This window comes from Pocillopora verrucosa, chromosome 1 (assembly GCF_036669915.1).
Source record: "Pocillopora verrucosa isolate sample1 chromosome 1, ASM3666991v2, whole genome shotgun sequence".
Classification (NCBI taxonomy): Eukaryota; Metazoa; Cnidaria; class Anthozoa; order Scleractinia; family Pocilloporidae; genus Pocillopora; species Pocillopora verrucosa.
Genome location: NC_089312.1, coordinates 1,064,165 through 1,083,378, shown reverse-complemented (window position 1 = coordinate 1,083,378; position 19,214 = coordinate 1,064,165). Strand labels below are relative to the sequence as shown.

General features: G+C 37.5%; 2 protein-coding genes across 7 annotated transcripts; one reads left to right on the top strand and one right to left on the bottom strand.

Annotated features, from left to right (window-relative positions):
* The first annotated feature begins 64 nt into the window (after positions 1-64).
* LOC131785425 (TATA box-binding protein-associated factor RNA polymerase I subunit B) lies at positions 65-7,202 on the top strand. Of its 2 annotated transcripts, none has more exons than XM_059102311.2 (9): positions 65-184; positions 653-752; positions 1,126-1,229; positions 2,012-2,252; positions 2,651-2,924; positions 3,504-3,605; positions 3,846-3,973; positions 5,168-5,312; positions 6,066-7,202. In XM_059102311.2, exons 1-9 carry the CDS (start codon positions 98-100, stop codon positions 6,754-6,756), a joined length of 1,872 nt encoding a protein of 623 aa, XP_058958294.2. In that variant the 5' UTR covers positions 65-97; the 3' UTR covers positions 6,757-7,202. The 2 variants fall into 2 exon arrangements, with proteins under 2 accessions (XP_058958294.2, XP_058958293.2); XM_059102310.2 differs by having other exon boundaries at positions 5,150-5,312.
* A 141-nt stretch (positions 7,203-7,343) lies between these two features.
* On the bottom strand, positions 7,344-18,922 carry LOC131785426 (LIM domain-binding protein 2). 5 transcript variants are annotated; one of them, XM_059102316.2, is made up of 13 exons: positions 18,765-18,922; positions 18,024-18,189; positions 17,678-17,753; positions 16,450-16,552; positions 15,625-15,803; positions 14,349-14,552; positions 13,803-13,872; positions 13,371-13,424; positions 12,289-12,342; positions 11,494-11,553; positions 9,921-10,134; positions 8,889-8,937; positions 7,344-7,902 (listed from the first exon to the last, which is right to left on the bottom strand). In XM_059102316.2, exons 1-13 carry the CDS (start codon positions 18,838-18,840, stop codon positions 7,882-7,884), a joined length of 1,326 nt encoding a protein of 441 aa, XP_058958299.1. In that variant the 5' UTR covers positions 18,841-18,922; the 3' UTR covers positions 7,344-7,881. The 5 variants fall into 5 exon arrangements, with proteins under 5 accessions (XP_058958299.1, XP_058958295.1, XP_058958296.1 ...); XM_059102312.2 differs by lacking the exon at positions 8,889-8,937; XM_059102313.2 differs by lacking the exon at positions 8,889-8,937 and having other exon boundaries at positions 9,921-10,131.
* Between the last annotated feature and the right edge of the window lie 292 nt (positions 18,923-19,214).

Here is a 19,214-nt window from a genome sequence, read left to right as displayed (position 1 = left end):
TTCAAAGTACGGATTCAACCGCGAAGGACTGGGCATTTGAGGAGACGATACGTTGGGCCATACATGACAAGAGTGAAATGGAGGCAAATCTGAAAAAATGCCGTCGTGTGTTTTGTGCGATGGAGAAGTCTTTGACTGTATTGATGGACTGTATTACTGCCAAAGCTGTGGAACTCAGTCTCAGGTAACCACTTCAAGCTTTTCCTTTGTATTAAAATGTCTTTCACGATCGATACAAGCACTGTGTTTCACTGTGGCCCACAACTGTCACGGCGTTAACAAATACCTCACAGCAAACTCCACGACAAAACCAAAAAGCTCCCGGCTTCTTCAATTAGAATGGAATTGTCCCTTTTCCTGTCTAAATTAACCACCGCTGTATACGAACACAAGTGACGTATTGGTTTATGGTTAGCCATGACCTAAAATAACATATCCTCGAATTCGGGCGAAAGAGGGGCAGGGGCATGGGTAGGGAGTTTTCAATCCTCAGAGGTAAGATTTGATAATGAAAGTTCGCTGTTATGGAAAATTCACTCATGACTAAGAGAATAACCAGATTGGCTTGACAAGGTATTTTAAACACTCAGTTATAATGTGCAGTAGTAATTCTTCTTCATTTTGATTTTTTTTGCATTTCATCTTTAATTAGGATATGAGAGATGAAGAGGCAGCAAATCCTTATGAAGCTGGAGTTGATAGCCGATTGCAGGTATCAAGGAAGGGCAAAGGTGGAAGACAGAAACAGTTTTGTGAGTCAATTTCTCCTCCTAATAATATTGTTGACTTAAAAAAAAATGTTTATTATAAATTAAATGTGCATTACTTGTTTAATTATAAGGTTATGTTTTCCACTCTTTCAGTGTTTGATAATTCTTTGGGTTAACTATTGATCTTTTTGTTGTTAATTATGATAATTCTCCAGTTGTTTTAAGTGATTGTCTCGTAGAGAGGAGTAGCACTTGGGCCCTGAGCTGTGTCAGTTACAATAAAGAGTTGTTATTCTACGTTTTCCTCCAGGAAAAGAGATTCTTTTTCATTGATTTTCTTGAGGTGTTAACTTTGCAGATGATTATTGTACTAGTTATAATTGCTGGCTTTTTTACTTTCCCATATATTCAACAGTTGCAGATAAAGGGAAACCTTGGTTCATGTATGAAGCGTATCAGTACATCATTAGAGTTCAAGTGGATTATCTCATAAAACTTGGAGTCAATGATGCATTGAAGGTATCTCATTCATTAATGGTTTAATAGGAGGAAGGAAAAAACTAAGGAATTACATAGTATCTTCAGTTGATTATTGAAAAATTGTGAAAGCTTCAAACTGATTTTTTGATGGGCATTTTATTGATGGTTCAAATTGAACTGAAACCTATTTCTTCCCACTGACGTAACCATGAACCATTTCTTTCACAGTTCTATTGCCTTTCTGTTTTTTTTTTTTGTTTTTTTTTTGTTTTTTTTTTTCTCCTATATTTAAAGCTTTCTGGTGGTCATATGCAAGAATACCCAAATTTCTTACCAGGCTATTTTTTTTTTAATTGATAAGAGCAGTTTTTGATTGAGTGTCAGAAAATTAAAGTATTTTTAAAATCAAAACAAGCCATCAGGGCCAATCAAATTTAACACCATGGATAAGATTTGGATGATGACCCATGTTTTGAAGTACATATTCAATTTATTTAGCCTCGAGCATTAAAAAAATGCCAACAACCAAGTAATAATAGGCTACTTTAAAGTCTGGAAGCCTGAAAAGAAGGCCAAAAACAAGCCTTGAAAACATAAGTTTCATTTTCTCTAAAGATAAATTCAATAGAGTTATTTTCTCTTTAAAGGCTTGGAACAGACCCTCATCTCAAACAGAGGCTCAGAAATCTTGCAAATGGCACACTGTTTCTATTTCACATCATTCTGTTGAGTATTAAGTGATCACAGGGATATTTTGCAGCAAAACCCATCCAATCCCATGTAACTTTAATCTCTCATTCAAAGTCTTCTTCCTCTACTAGGATGTTGTCTTCAAGCTGTGGTACAAGTATTTGCAGGTCACTGAAATTGCCTTCACTGGATCTCCTCAGGGAACTGTACCAACCAAAGGTTCAATTTTTTACCAGCGAGATGCTAATCTCTTAAACAGAAATCAAAGAAATAAGAGTGGACGCAAGAGAAAGTTGGATCCTTCATGTGAATCAGATGATGATGATGAATTAGAACTGTGTTCACACTTTAGTGATGAGGAGTTTTACGAAGGTAGTAACAGACTTTTTTATTGTGTTGTATTCTAGATTCAGCTGTATTGAAGATATAAGAATTCCTCCCATTTAATCCATGACCAAGAAATTGGATAGCCCAGAAGTAGTCAGTGTCACATTGAAGATTTCACCAGAAGCCATTGAGAACTCAGTGTACTCATTTGCAAAAATTTGTAGATCTTCTATTGACTTAACGGTTTGTGAATGTTACTCACAGGGTTGCCATGGTTACCAGCAGACCCAAAAGCAGTTCTTGATTCTTCTAACCTGTCAGCCCCCCCACCCTGCCCCCCATGTTCATCTATTGTCAATGGATGACTTAGATGATACATTTGAAATTAACATCTAGTACCTCACCAGTATTTTACTTTTTCATACTTTTTCCTTGCACTCCAGGTGATGATCCTTCAGAAGCATTGCCAAAACATGACGACGATGCTGATGATTTGAATCCAGGTGATGACTGGACTTCTCTCTGCCACAATAAAGAGATGGATGTTGATGATGTCTCAGACAGTAGTGAAGACGAATTTATTGGTTCCATGACTTGCCGTCAAACAAAAAAAAGAGGAGTGTTGTGCGGGCATGTTACCCTTCAGTCCACCTTAGCATTTTGTTATCTTGGCTTGCTGTGGATAGATGAACCAGTTTTTATCAGTGACTTGGTGAGGTAGGTATGAAGGGTGATGTTCTTTCTTGTCTTTGAGTGTTTGCTGATCACAACCAATTTTAATCCAACCTCATTCTCACAACAAAGACTACAAGTAGTCCTTCCTTTTCAGCCAAATTGGTTGTAAGAGTTAAAAAAATTAGCAAAAACAAAATTGATGTTGGCACACTGTGCCTCACTCCCAGAGTGTAAACATCAATTTTGTGTTTGCTGATTTTTTAATTTTTTTTTTTTTAACTTGTTGCACAGATTTCACCAAAAAGGAGGGACTACTACTCATGTATTTAACATGAGACTTGAATGCCTCTAGAAGTTAAAGTTGCATTGCTTTTAAATTAGGTAGGTTCATGTATTGAAAACTTAGATATAAACTTAAACATAAAACTTAAACTTAAACATAAGTGTAGGGTGTCATTTTTGTTACTCTCGTGTTCTTGTGATTGCTTTAAGATTTGGAAATTTCTTTACAGTCATAATTTTTGAAAAAAAAAATTTGCAAATTATCATAACTTAAAAATATTTTCAAACCAACCAACTCAAATGGAGAAGGACTTTCAGTGTACATGTATTATTTACCAGATGGGCCAAACAAGGACAGTTTCCATACTTCCAGACAACAAGACACATCCCTGGGCACATGAAGTTTGGTTCTGGTGATTTTAGCTGTTTATGTCCAGTCATGTAAGTGAACTTTAAAAATCAGTTTCTTCACTTACTTCATTTTGATATTTTAGTTTTTGTAAGTTGTTAAACTGAGATGTGAACACTAAAAATAATGAAAAGTTACTTGTCTGATGAAAGTATGAAAACAAAGTCAGGCAGAATTTTTCAGGTGGTTGGGTCTTTCGTTCAAATTTTATTGGCTTTTCTTATCATGATATAAATCTTCCTCTCACTAGTTATTCAAAATTCATTTACCAGAGTTCCCCCAGTATCGTCCATTCTTCGACATGCGTCAAGGATTGCAAAACTATTGCAACTTCCGTGTTTTCCAGAACCTAAATTATCCACCTACACTGCACGTTTTATCACAGATCTGCATCTCCCAGGTGAGAAACAGCTGTAGGATAAATTTTCACTGCAACCAGACTCTATGATATTTCATAATCAACGCAAGAGGCTTAGCCGAAGGTAATTTGAAAAATTCCTTGTTCATTCTAAGACCAGCACGTGGGGGAGCGGAGAGCTCTCGCCTCCCATCCGGGGTTTTGAAAACGATATAAAATAATTACCAGCCAAAGAAACAAAATCTACTGGTTAGGGTAGTAGAAACTGCTTCTCTTATGTATAAATTTTGAGTTAAAAATATGGTCTCGGACCTCTCTCTGCTGCTCTTTTGTTTTCATTCAAGATGGATGTTTCAAAAGTTTTAAGAATTATACAATAAGACTATCAGCTTAAGAAACAAAGTGGACCAGTTAGAGTGCTATAACCTGCTTCTCTATTTACAAAATTTTGATTTTGAAGTATGGCTTCGGGCCCGATAAGTTACCAAAACGTTCGAGAAGTGGGCCCCTAGCGTCACATGGGTTGAGTTTTTTGTGGCTTCTCGTCGTTGTCCCCCACAAAATCAACATTTCCAAATTCCAATTCGATCTGGAAACAGTGGACAACGTGAGCAAACTTGTGAAATGTCTATAGGTAAATTCCCTTTGTTCCCATTTGATTTGTAACCAGTAGAAAACTGAGCTCTCTGTATCGGCAATGGCGACAGCAATCTCTCAATGGAAAGATAGTACCGTTAAGGTAAAGCTATTATTTCTGTTAAGCACGCTGACTTAAGATACCTAGCCTGCTTCACAAGCATATTCTTTTTACATATGGCCCTCCCCTTCCCGAGCAGATGCGCAAGACGTGCGCGCGGTAAGCGTGATAGGGGAGCGTCACTCACCCTGAACTTCCCTGAAAAGCAAATAAAATGAAATACGCATGCTGCCGGCCAAAAAATTCCCAGCAGTTGTCTTATTTTCACAATTGGATTGACTATTATGGGATTGCGTTTTCATCAGTTACTAGATCGGGATCGCAAATTTTCGGGATTTTTTGGGTTAGAAAAATTCTGGTAAGGAGGGATTAAAAATGCGGAAGATTTGCGGTTAAAAAATTAACACAGTTGCCCAAAAGAGGCTAAGATGGGGTCTATCATTAGACGCAGAATAGATTATAATGCCGTGGGCTGAAACTACCCAGCAGTTGTCTTATTTTGTCAGTGTGTTTTATAACAGGTTTTCTTCATGGTGTAGTGCGCAAACTAGCAGAAAAGGTAAAAGTTAAAACCAAAATCCACCCAGCTCTCCAGACCTCCATTCCAAATCTTGAAGCTGGTGCTATGGCTTTCATTGTTGTTGCCTTGAAACTCTGCTACGGAATTGACGACAAAACAGAAAAGTAAGCACAAGTAAAACTAAATAATTTGTAAACAAAATATCTAAAAACGAACAAAGAAAAACAAAAATCAAAGATTGAAGCTTCAAGGTAGGCATGCATAGAGTTAACTTATTGAGGATCAAATCAGTAATTCTAATTTTTAGTTTGACGACTGTAGCTGGCAATCGGCAAATTGAAATCCATGTGGTTAATTTGGTCACAGCTGCTACGTAAAATGAGACTACAGTTGCTGCGTTAATAAAAAATATGTGAAATGAAACAACAGTTGGGAAAAGGAAAACTCGAGACTTTAGTAGCACAACGCTTAATTGATGGCGAGTATCCTGTTGAATTCCCATTTTTGTTATGCTTCATAAAAACAAAAAAAAAAGTAACACGCTTTTTAAACACCATGGCATACCGACTTGTGCAGTTGTTTATCACTTACAATTTGATTCTGACAGCCTGTACTATTACAAATTTTTTACATGCGCAGACGTTTGATTGCTGTGTGGAGTGTGATTATTTCAGGCCTTATCTGATCCTTTGACCTATAAGAGTGACTAACATCTAATTTCCCTTGCCATATCACTGGTGAATCAAACATTAGGGTCGCAAGAATTAAAGAAATGATCACAAAATTGATTGTTACATAAACTCGCCCGGTCAGTACCTTAGGAAATGTATAGAGACCAGTATGGAGAAGATATTGATATTGACTGACTGATATTGGGGTGTAAAGGGTCAATATACTTTGTAAATCCTGACTCGTAGGGACCAGGAAGAAAAAGCCACATCCATGGGATCAAGCTTAAATGAAGGAACTTGTCACACAATTCCCCTGTTCACTGATTGGCTGAAAAGCTGGAAGCATTGCGAGGCCAAGAAATTTCATAATGGTATTCCTTGGACAGATGAACAGTTTAAACTTGTTGGTGACCCTACGTCATACAGCGCGTTCTGTAAATCGGACATTTGTGGTTCGTGGGAGCCAGCCGACCGCGTTTACACCGGAAGTCAACAGAAAAATTTGCGTGCGAACCGAATCACGAACGAGGAGAGCCAGAGCAGGTATGCACAACTGTTCAAGAGCTTAATGACACGACAACGGGACGAGGATTTCAGTAGTACGGACACGCCCCAGGTTACAAGTTTTCCCGCCACGTGCAGACATGTGGACGACCCTGAAAGTGGCACTGGAAGTTGTTTCGACAAAATGCATTCGCGTGGAATCAACGTGGAATTTGTACATGGGAGTGGTTCAGTTGAGGGTAACGATTTGAAGTACATTTGTTACTCAGCAGACCATGCTGATCAGGACACTTATTTTCATAGTTCGTACAAAGAGCTGTTGGGTGTTTTGGCAGACCGCATAGAAATGAGGCCTGCAGATGTGCAAACTAAAGTCCGCAAACTAGAAAAGGCTTTGTTTTTTAAACAAAATCTTATTAATGGAGTGTTGTGATCGACTCAAACTGTTCCAGCGTTTAATCAACAGAAGAGTACTTATCATTTAGTAAATCTGTTCTTTCCAAAGCAGGGAGACTTCTTCTTAGGGAGGTTAGCACTTGTTTTTCCATTTTTTACTCTACTAATATTTTTCTTGGGCTATTTATCTATTGGTTAATCTATTGATGTAAGTCTCATCTAGTAAATTCTTCTCGCGAACCTTTCGGAAATTTCAAAATTTGAGATGAATGACTTTCTTTTTTGCTTTAAATGATATTCTTAGGATAAGAAATGTATTATGTGAAGATGTTTCTATTTTTTTTTTCCTTTTCTTCTTTCTGTCTTTGTTCAGAAATCTCGAGCCACCCTCCTAATCAATCAGATGCAAAGTCAAGATTAAAAAAACGACTTGCGTTTTTTGGCGCCAACACTCCTTTATTTTGACTGGTCATCGAGATTACTTTACTGGTTTTTTGAGTTAAGACACTTGAGCCCAACGCCTGCGGAAGCAGTTTGACAAATCTGATAAAGTCAGAAATATCACCCCGCTCCAAACAAATCGTTGTCTGATACGTAGCTGCTTCGTGAACATTGTCACTTAAATACCATGAGAACAAAGACCTTTTTTTTTATTTTCATGAAAAGAAAAAGATGCAAAATACTTTATGTCGGTAAACTTGACTAATAAACAGTGAATACAAGAGGGCGATGGCTAGTCATAATTATATCATTCTGTAGCGAGAACTTCACCAGAAAGAGCATAAATATCTTTAAACATCCCTCATAAAATCTCTACATTTAACCTCTTTTTACAGAGTGTATGTTTACAAACTTGTGACCAGAGGTCTGATGTGGCCTTCAAGTACAACTGTCCTGTTATGTCCTCAGACCGAGTAGGGTCAACAAAGCGTAATATTAAAACGGGCATCTGCAGACTGGGGGTAAATAGTGATGTCCATCCTCAATGAAGGGGGGGGGGGGGTGTTTGAGGTTGGGGGGAATATAACAGTGGCCAGTGCTTCTCTGTCAGTCTCCGGCACTGTCGTCTTGCGTAGGTTTTCTGTCCGCACTCCAAAGGCTTGGACTTCCACTCATAGGGCTGTTACCAAAGTCTCCGTCGTCGCCGACACCATTGCTGGCATCATACTGAGTGTTCTCCAGTCTGAAAGTGGAAATCAAAGATATCACTGATACGATTGGTCACGACGGATGCTCTAAATAGTACTCGTGTAAATTTAGCAATGACTAAGATGAACTTACGAAAGAAAAGAAAAAAAAAACTTTTCCCTTTCATTCGCGAGAAGGGAAATATTCCAACACTTGATCTCCAGTATCTCAATAAAAAATTTTCAATTTGCGTCTTACATCCCTCTCCCGGCCTCTCCCACAACACTTAGGGGTAAATTGTTGATGAAACCGCTTTGTGCAATACTCATCTCAACATTTAGAAAACTTGTCTCATGTGAATCTATTAAACAACGCCGTTGGATCTCGACAAATGTTTGTCATAATATTTCATTTAAGCGAAATCTAAGATCATAATTTTCGAGTGTTACTTCGATTTTTAATCTGCAATTTTTATCAAACAATAACAGAGATACCACGGGCTTTCTGATTGGTCGATACACGCGTTTAGACTAGGGTATGTAAACGCGGATGTGACGTTCTCGATTATCACATATATTTTGAGAAATATCGTTTGAAAGCAAAATAACTCTTCTCTGTGGTTATGTAACCATCGCAAAGTTGGAAGAACTCTCGAAAGTAAGGAAAGCCCGAAACGCGGATAAGCATAACTATCTCGCATTCTTCCAGCTCCCTTCGTGACAGACGAAGTTTTGCACACAAAGAAAAAGTCTTCTATCGCTTTAAATACAGTGCAAGGTCAGAGTTGTCGTTCGGTTCACCCTCCCTCTTCAATTTCCCTCTGACAAAATAACACAATTTTAAAATAAAACGGCTCGTGAATATCGACCTTACAGTACGTAAATCAAAGGGAGGAAACAGTTAAAACGCATTCACCAAATGATCCCCTATTTACATTTATCGTAATTGGACAAATTCTGCGAGGTGTTAAGTCTTTGGATCATCAGCTCATTATCTATTTGTCAGAGGTAAATTAATGCGAGAGGGAGGATAAACACTCACCGAGGGCCTAATGTCAAGGAAACTGCTCTCACCATCATCACAACCCAATCTGAAGTGAAGAAGAACCGTTACTGGATATTCACACCCCACATTTTAATCTTCTGTCCCCTGGAAGCGACTAACATCTAAATTCTCCTCACAATATCACCCCTGAATCACCCATAAGAGTAACAAGAATATAGGAAATGATCACCAACTAAAAAAAGCTCGACTGTTAAACAAATTCTCCTTGTCAGGACCTTAAGAATTTATAGAGAGCAGTATGGAGAATATACATACTGATGTTAGAGTGCAAAGGGTTAAGAATAATCTAAATGAACTATCTGTGCTTATTACCTACGGTAACATTTCAAATAACATTATAGAGGTTCAAATAAGGGAATAAACTACTATTAAAAAGAAGCCTACGAAAATCAAGGCTTCGACTAGATTTAAGTACCTGGCTCCCACACATTAATTCGAATCTCGTCGAAGCCTGCTAGTTTTTTTTAGCAGTAGTGCAAGGTCTCATTGGAACTTCTACGTTTTCCTCAACAGCCGCATTAACACTAGCTGGTTTCCTTTTCAACTTTTCCTTTAATGTTGCTCGACAATGAAACGAAAACGCAATATTTTATCCTTAGTAGACACCGACGTGGGTTTTTGAACAAGAAGTCGTGTCCTGGGAAAAGAGTGTTCTTTACGTCGAAGGCGAGTGGCTAGGTTGCTGAGCAAGAATCAAAATGGCGGCCTCCATAATCGAATTTTAAGCACACTTGAAGTCAATTCTTGAAACCTTAAAACGCGATCAGTTTTTTTGAAATTTATAATACTTTCGATAGCGCAGGTAAAACTTACTGGGTTCTGAAGTACACTACACCCATAACTTAACTTCGGGTTTAGCAAATTTTCTTTATCAAATACTACTGACACGTTTTCTTCGCTAATGAATAAAACAAAAGTTCCCTTGACATCTGCACCAATTGTTACGAGAAACTAACTCGTGTGAGCACGGCTTAACCTCTTTTTATCAATGACAGAACAACATTTCACCTTGTAATGAGCCGCTCATCTTCGTCTCCGAATTCGCCGCCCATCAGAGAAGGTTCGCCGACAACCATTACATCCTGGGTCGCCAGAGTAAACCCGGACGCACTTGGCGACTTCTTTTTGCTGGAAGTGCTGTTCATCCCAGTATTAGGGGTCGATGAGTTTGTATTTGTAGGTTTCCGTTTCCGCCTTGTCCTCGTAGCACGAGGCGTTTCTGCTGGTGGGAAACAAGAAACTTAATTCATTAATTTCAGGAATTGTAGGAGAGAAGTAAGAAAGAAAACAAACTCACAAAGGGAACCCTCGGTTTAGAGTGAGTTGATGAAGATAACAATTTAAACTGCTGCCTTACTAGCTTGCTTGCGGGTAAGATGTCTCCCATCTTCACCGTCACCCTATAGTTACCATTATCACTTAATCCACTAGCAAAAATAGAATTTATTGAATTCTCAGGTTTTTGTTTTACTTAAGCTCAGGAAAAATGTCTGCCAACATTCTTTATTCGATGAGGGTCTAAGCTCAAAATTTTTACTCTATCTTCGCTCGGGACGCTTTTGACACTGCCGACTCTGGCAGTATGAAAGACGCGCGTCCCATTTCAAATGACCTGACGCACCACAGAATTCTCTGTGGCTTAATGATACAACATCTGACCATAAAGTGGGGAGTGACTGGGGTTATATCCTCATGTCTTCCTCTTTTTAGGACGTAGTGCGAGGCCTAACTCCGTGGAAATAAATTTTACAGGATAAAGGATATCTCTACTAAAATCTCTGAATTGGAAATGGAAAAGTCCACGGTGAAAATTCTCAACAGGTACTTAGACTTCAATTTTTTTTTGCTCCAACGCTCGCGACTAACTTGTAAAAAATATTTCCTATTAAGACATGGTGAAGAGACCTCAGGAAAATTGGTAGACTTGAATGTTGATAGCAATTCTCTGGAAATATGTGTTGCATATGCGGATTAGGGGATTTTTATTTTGTTTTTGCAATAAAGTTGGAAAAACTAAATTATTTACAATATTTCTAACTTAAACGCCTGCTTAATACGGAAAATTCTTCAACAGCGAAACGTTTTCAGCGAAACAATGATTGCACTGTTGCAAAATATAGCAGACTTTTTTTGCAACAGCCTTGTATTAATTGAAAAGGTCAATTCTGGGAAATTGGTAACACTAGGATAAGATGCTTTAAAAACATCAACCAGGGCACAGAAGAGCCCAAATCTGCTTTACAATTGTGCAGTTGGGTTTCTGAAAAACAGAAGACACTTGAATGTTGTCTGCAATGTCTACTAAAAATACACAGTGCAGCTGCAGTTTGGATCCCTGTTTTAAGTATTTCATGCTCTCTCTAAGATTTCAAACAGTGTTTGACCACAAGATTTGACTCTTTAAGACTGATTCATTTTTAAAACAGAATTAAACTGCAAAATTCCCCAGACAAAAGGCCTTAAGACGATCGTAGTCAAGTATCAAGCTGGTTTTCCTGTGGAAAAAACGTTGGCTACCCTATGTTGACCAAGCCAGTCTACCTATGATCAAACACTGTTTAAGATTGGAACTGAGGCTAACCTTTTTTGGAAGCAGGCTGCCCAGTCAAGGTTCTCTCAAGAAGTTTAGGAAAAGGGGATCCTTTGGGGTAAAACAGGTATATATAAGATGTGTGCTCTTCTAATTTAGGATCATCATCCAGCAGCCATTTTTGACTTACATGCATTGGATAGGTTAAAAAAATGGCTCCTTGTTAAAATACAGTCCTAGCTGCCATGAAACAGTCTTTCAACCAGGGTGGCCATGTTTAGGGGCTGAAAGTACTGGCTTCTCAGCTGAGTACTTATTTACATGACTTTACACTGCCACAATAAAGGCCCTGAATGACAGGTCTTATGAGCATTCTTGTCTGAATCTCATCAACTGCTTGAGCAATTAATGAACATGCACAAACTTTACATCACCAATGGCCATTGGGGACATTTTTGTCATGGCTCAAAAGAAACTGATCTTGGGCATATGGGTTCTGACTATCAGGGCTTTGGACTCTTCAATGTAAATTTAAAAGTAAACTGGCCAAAAAAGAAAATTTAAAAAAAAAAATCAATATTCTTAACCATCACTTTGGCCAAATGCCAAAAAATTAGTTACTTTGGAAATCTTGCAATATTTTCTGAGTAGCCCTGATAGTGAGTTTACAAAAACCTTACAAGGATAACCTTATCGAATGATGAAAGGAATTCTGCTAAACACAAGCAACCAATACAAACATGTTATGTTTAAAACTAAAAAGGAAATCAATAAAATCAAAGGAAAATAATACTAAGTTAGCAAAACCTACAGAGTGAAACCAAATTAGGCAAAACAAGACCTTACCTGGTGTAGTCGGAGTATTTGGCTGCCACATCATTTCATTGCCTTGGTTATAATCTGTGGTAAGATTTGCAAAGATATGTATGTCAGGATCAATCAGTTAGCTCAGCTTGTGCAAAATGGTAATCATTTTGCAAATTATTTCCTTTAACCCTTTAACTCCCAGAAGTGATTAAAATGTACCTTCTCCCTATAATTTCCATACATTATTGAGCAAACAGGTAATGAGAATATTCAAACTTAGACGGGTAGAAGTTGTTATCTTGATCTATCACCAAATTCCCGTTACTAATTTACAAGGGAATGAGTTGAAGCTAGAAGGGAGAATTCACAATTAGATCTTGGGAGTTAAAGGGTTAATCCCTTGCTTGTTCTGCATACCCTCATTGTCTATCTTATCTAAGAGACACTTTGGACACTTAAAGGTATACTTTTTATTTCTCAAACTTTTCATTTTTGAATTATCCTTGAGTATTACAATTCTAGTTTACTTCGTTTTTTTTCCTTCATAAGTCATACTATAATTTTTTCAGGGTTGTCAAAAAGACTTTGAGTGACCAGATTGTGATGCAAAGTATGCCACACTAAGGGTTATAAATGTCATGCTTCCATGCTGTATATTTAGCCACAGACATTTGGAATAGCTGGCACCTTTTTCAAAGTAGACAGAAAAATTTGCTAGTTTCCAACTCACTTTGACAAACCATTTTTTACAGGAAAGTGTTGGAAACTGAAAAAGAAAACTGTCTCTCATGATGTTTGATCATACAGTTAAGGGAAGTCCTGTAGAAGACTGTTTCAATGATCATCATTTTGACAACCCCCAGCAAAATCATCATCAGCCTCTTATTATGAATTCTGCTCAGTGTGTCATAAATTCAGTCTCTGTTACCAACAGTAGTCCTCTTCAGAACTAACTAAACCTGGGCAATCACAATTTATTTAAATACATTCTAAATTAAATTAGAAACCATAGAGCAAAGTTACCAAAAATTTGAAATAAAATGCTATGCCAAATTCTAAAAAGAAATCAGTTCAAATTCTGAAAAAACGAAAAAAGCAGAATAATATAATTTGCTAAATACCTGGAGGGGCACACATTCTTTGCCATCTCTGGAAAAGAGTGGATTTCAAACAATCTGCAGACACAAAAAATCATTTTTGTCTAAAGTTTGAACATTTGAAGTTTTATTTCATATTATGCATGTTGCATAGATAATCAAAGATAAATGAGTAACATTATACGAAAAGTCTTGGCAAACGACAGAAACAAATGATGTCTTTTTGGATTAGTAATGATCTGTTCCTTTAAGAATACTTGTTTGAAATCTTATTGGATGCCTAATCAATATCTCTTGAGCCACTTCAGATGAGCTTCGCAAACTCCTATTTTAATATGAAGATCTTTACATAATTTTTCAATCCTTCATTAAGATCTGAAAAAAATGATGGGAAAAAGTCTCTTTACAGCTTAGAACTAAATACAGGTTCAAATCATGAGACTTGCAGTAGCTCACCTCTGGGGTTCATGTTGTAGGTTTTGTGACGAGACATGAGCTCTTGCATTGGTTCCAGAATGACGCAAAGCTGTAAGAAATTCAACAGGTTTGTTTTTAGAAAGAATCATAATGGGAAAGCCAGAAGGATAACATTACACAGGCAACAAATTATCAGCACCGACTGGTTTGTATAGCAGATTTTAGGGAATATTCCTTTATCACATTTATATAGCCATGGGTGTGTTGCATCACTCATACATCGGTTTGCTGCCTGAGCAAAGCTCTCATCACAAAAAAATTTTAACAAAAAAGGTTGGAAAAAAGTTTTATGAAGAAAGAGTTGTACATTATTTTATATACCAGGACCACAGTATTTTGAGAAGAAGAACCAGTTATTAAAAAACATAAAAAGGTCATGTTAAAATTCACATTTCAGCATTCAGTGAATGTTTCTGGGTGTGCTGTGAGGGAACCCATAAAGAGACCACAATGACCTGAGTTCAGAAATGACATTCCCTTATGACTTGACCTGAACTTCTCCAAAATAAATTTCCCCATTCTTACCCTTAGATAATTCAGGGTGACATTTGTCATTCCTTGTCTTGTAATATTCTTGGACAACTGATCCAAAAAGTTCGGATCTTGAGCCCCAACAATGACATTCCGTGGGATCATTTCAGTGTAATGCCGAATGGCAAAATGCCAGTTTCTTATCCTCATCAGTTCATCCATTGTGAACTCCAGTAACAAACGGCCTTCTGTACAAACCTGCGACATGACAAGAACACACATGTATAAGGTGTTTGTCAAAAAAGGTCTTTCATTACTAAACATAAATAGATCAAAATTCCAGTCTAATATATCAGGAGGATCAGGGGTGGATCAAGGGAGGGAGGTTTACTTCCCAAACAATCTCCATCCACCACCCCCCCCCCCCCCCTGCAATTAGACATTAGACAAATCTAATAAAAAATATCAATATTCCATCAGAAGTCTGGTGGGGAAAGGGGATATGGACCCTTCAACCCTCCCTCTAAGAGTCAATGGGACCATCCTGTTTGTCTACTGGAGGGCAAATACATATTGTATATCGCAATCTTTCAACCAATGCAAAATATAGATAAGTACAGCTATGGCTGAAAATTATTGTGTCACTACTGTTAATAGGGTCTCATGAATCAATTTGACTAATCACCTCACAGGGAAAGAACAATGACTTCAAACTAAATTAAATCATGTCAATAAGTGCTTAGGATGGAAGGAATATAAGATGGCTGAGAAGCGTTTCTGCTAATTTGGTTGGTCACTTCTGTGTTTACACTAAAACTGTAAAATTTGGTTTTAAAGTTTCATTTTCCCTGAAGTCACTTCGGCCAAACAAATGTGAACTGAATCTTAACCCAGAAGAGATAGACATGCAACTCCTCCCTGCAACATCCATACTTTGGTCGGCAAAGAGATAATGAGAATACTCAAACCAATCCAGTAAAAGTTGTAATCTTGATCTAACACCCAATTCTTGTAACCAATTTACAAGGAAATGTGTAACAACTAGAGAGGACAATTAACAACCAGATCTTTGAAGTTGAAGGGTTAACATGTAAGATGCTGTACCCTGTCACACAAAGGTCACTAAAATTAAGAATTGTTGTCACTATTGAATTGAAAGTTTAATTTTGTATCTGTTGTACCACATCTTATCTTACTACAAGGAAAGCTTCTCCATGTGACAAATTTTCGATTTTTAATCCTCAATTTGGACAAGGTTATGAAGTGTTTATGTTTACCTAATCAAAACTTATGACCACCCAACAAGGAGCAGACCACCTGTGATACAAACCTTGGTGAAGACTGGCATTTTATGATGTGTAATCATCGTTGTATTTTCACAGTCTAATGTTATTGTACTAGTGTTGTTGTGGTAGGACTCTTTTGGCTGCACCACATGATAATACAGTTCTTTGACTCCCCCTTCAAATATACTTCGGAAATATCTTGGAATCAAGTTCCGTCCAATAGCTAAAAGAATTTAAAAAAAAAAAGGGAAAAAAAACATTAAAAGTGTGAGACTAAAGAGCAATGCACTGTCCCTGTAAATATTTCTATCACACTCACATATAAAATTGTATATTGTTGCAAATGCCTTAAGAGATTTCATCCTAAGTTCCATAAATTTTAAGTTTCTTAAATTCCTAAATCTCTCCACAGGGTTTAGACATTCCAGAGAACCATACAAGGAGCCTTTTTTTAATTCAAATTTTGCTAAATATGTGTTTATTAAAAAAACATGATGCCAAATGTGGCCTCCAAGAAAATCCCAAACATGCTTATGCTGGTGAAAAGAGGCTAACACAGCCCTACAGTTCTCTCTATTCACCCAAAGTTTTGTTTCTCCTATTTAACAATAATTTGCTTTAACAGATAAATAGACCAATCAGAAAAAGGACAATAAATATGGCACTATTCTCATCAATATTTAGGAAGTTACAGACTGTGACATATTTTCCCAGCATTTTCTACCAGATTCTGAAATTCAAGTCTTGCAAATCTAGTTATATCCAAGTAAAGGGGTAAAAAAGTTAACAAAAAGTTAACAAAAATGACTAAAAAATATGAATAAAGGTGTGGTCATTAAGGATTTAAAGAGGCTCTAAGTGAGACATACAATATCTTTTTGGCCCATCTTCCAAGCAAAAGCTTAATGTCAGGGTAGCGTCATCATCAAAAAATTCTGATGCAAATGCATCCCACCAAACATTATCAGCATCCTGAAATAAAAAGAGATTAGCAGACATTAACCTTTAACACCCTAACATCGTTATGAATATTCTCCACACTGTTCTTGATACATTTCTTTTCAAACATTATAAATCTTTTTTCATAAATGCCTCTCCTTGCAAGTTTTCATGGAGTACAAGATGTTACCACTTTAAGTAATAGGAAATGATATATTCTGTCAATGGAATTCTTAAATCTGTGATATAAATTTTTGTGGTAACTTTTCGGTTTACCTGACCCAAATATATATGGACCACTCCTTACACTTGTGTTTTCAAAACAAGGTGGATTAAGTTTCACTCTAAGAAATTGAATTGTATAGTTAAGTGAAAGGTTGGTATGTAAAATTTCCTAGTATTAAACATGTTCAGAAGCTTAGCTATTACAGATGATACTTTATATATTCATTTAGACTGTCTTGTGGTGAAACTTCTCTTTGGTATGTATTTTGGCTGTAAATAATGGGCTTGGTTGCATTATCAATGAAGTAGGGAAGAAAAACTTAAACAGGAAGAGCTTCTCATATTTCTCTAAAAGGATCAGTAACAGCAGTTTGACAAGTGACATGATAACAATGGGCTAAACTACCGACAGAATATTTCAGCAATTGTTAAGTATACTAAGTAGGCATTAATAATGTTTTGAAGATCATTAATAAATTCATTTTGGAATGGACATATCGTTATCTGACTGTATGCCTAATAAAATTCATTTTAACGGACTGTAAAGGTTAGGAAAGCTATGATACAACTCCTCTGCAACCTCCTTGCTTTCCTTTTATTTCACAAATCAAAAACCTCACGATCAATATTACTTTATCTCTTTACTGGGTACAAAGAGCAAAACATATTGTATTTTGGCATCACTTGAATACTACAATAAATAATGGAGAGCTATCGTAGGCCTTTGTTAGCAAGCCAGTTCCCTTTCGAGTGTAAATCTTCGGCAGTTTCACCCTGTAAAATTAAACTCGAGTGAAATCTGTCCATATGACCCCACAGACAGTACCAACGATCGTTTCCTAAGTTCGTGACGACCCTCGCGGTGAAAAACATATCTGCTTTTGCCTTTCACGGTACAGTAACAAATGCTAGCAACCCTTGACATCGCCTTACCTCTATCCGGTGCTGTAAGCGACGATTGAGCTCATAGATTCTCACATCTGGATGGGTGTAATACGGAGTATGACGCCTGAAGTGAGAAGGAAAGATTGGTAATCGATCGATTAACTTTTTGCGCCGTGTCGTTTCGATCCTATTATACAAACTCAATAAGCGGCAAACACGCAAAGAGAACGAGTTGCAAAACTGCAAAGCACCCCGTCTGAAATCAGGCTATGTCTATTACGCTTGCATGCATCGATGATCACGACGGAAGCAAGAAAAATGCGTCGATCCAAAGCGGGTTTGCCGCAGCGTACCGTAAAATAAAAAATTATAAAGATTATGCTGTATAATTTACCCCGTTGAATAGCTTGGGCTTGGAAGCGGGACACTGGGCATCCTCCAGTTCCAAGAATCGGCCGTTTTCGAAGCGTTCGAAGCCTCCCCGAAGCTTCGATCAGAAGTTCGAGCGTCTGTTTGAGTGTTTGATGTCCAGCAGGAAGCTGTGCGAAGACTTGGTTGAGCTGAATAAAGTTCGAACAAAGAAAGCGAGAGTCATTACAATAACAAAGGGTCACTGAGCCCGATCGAATTGCACAAATGTACGCTTCACTTCATGTGATCGTTTTAAGCTTATAACTACATTTGTGCCTTAACAAACTTTACTCAGATTAACCTTTATAAAAGTTAATTCAGGCGCAATCTTTTGCAGAGAAAAAAGGATCGATAAGTTTTTCTGACCCACTGCTAGTCACCAAACAAAAATCATGCGTTCCTTTCACCAACTTTCATTCAGGTAAATATTCAAGGCTAAATATAGTCAGTTTTAGCTTGGTATATACAAAGGGTAACGCAACTAAAGCTGGCGCTTGGTTCCTCGATCTTGCCTCTATCTAATTCCGGATATCGTGGGTGATTTAACAGGATATAGATCACATAACACGTAAAGTGAGTCGCAATTTCACATGGCCACTTAATCCTCCGGTTGGTTGTTTTTGTGAATGACCATCGCCAGTTGACAAATGTATGATTTGAAGCTTTCACAGTATCAACAAGTGTGGCATACAACTCCGAGCAGTAAGAGCCACCGTTAACTTACCCGCTTCTGGTTTAACTGGACGCTGTCCAAGCTCTTCACTCGTTAAATAACATGTCTTATAACGTCCAACGTACATCCATTTGTTTATGGTATAAGTTTGGTTCCCTCATTTAAGAAGGACAAAACAAAATGTCTGCTCTATTGCGAGGGTCGCTCAGCGCAGTGCTGAAACAAGCACCAATGTTTGCTGAACTCTGATTGGACAGGTCTCAGCCAATGAAAGGTGAGTTAGACATTTGCCGCGAAACAAAAGTCAAGTTCACAGAACAGGTGGTAATGTTGTTGTCAAGTTAGAGACTTACTTTCTGACGGTTTTCAAACCTCAAATATTTCGTTCAAAAACCTCTAACTTGAGGAAAAGAATTGATAATTCAAAATACAAAAATTTCAGTTCAACAATTTCAGGTTGTAACTTTTTTTTGTCCCTGACAAAAGCAGCAACATGAACGA

Bases quoted from the DNA above. Each gene is read 5' to 3' on its own strand.
- LOC131785425 (XM_059102310.2), top strand. From the start codon at position 98: ATGCCGTCGTGTGTTTTGTGCGATGGAGAAGTCTTTGACTGTATTGAT. The intron at 1,230-2,011 runs GTATCTCATTCA...TTCCTCTACTAG, and splicing joins GAGTCAATGATGCATTGAAG to GATGTTGTCTTCAAGCTGTG. The intron at 3,606-3,845 runs GTAAGTGAACTT...TTCATTTACCAG, and splicing joins AGCTGTTTATGTCCAGTCAT to AGTTCCCCCAGTATCGTCCA.
- LOC131785426 (XM_059102312.2), bottom strand. From the start codon at position 18,840: ATGTACGTTGGACGTTATAAGACATGTTATTTAACGAGTGAAGAGCTT. The intron at 16,553-17,677 runs GTAAGGCGATGT...TTTTTATTTCAG, and splicing joins GCTTACAGCACCGGATAGAG to GATGCTGATAATGTTTGGTG. The intron at 7,903-9,920 runs GTGAAATGTTGT...TTCCACTTTCAG, and splicing joins GATGAGCGGCTCATTACAAG to ACTGGAGAACACTCAGTATG.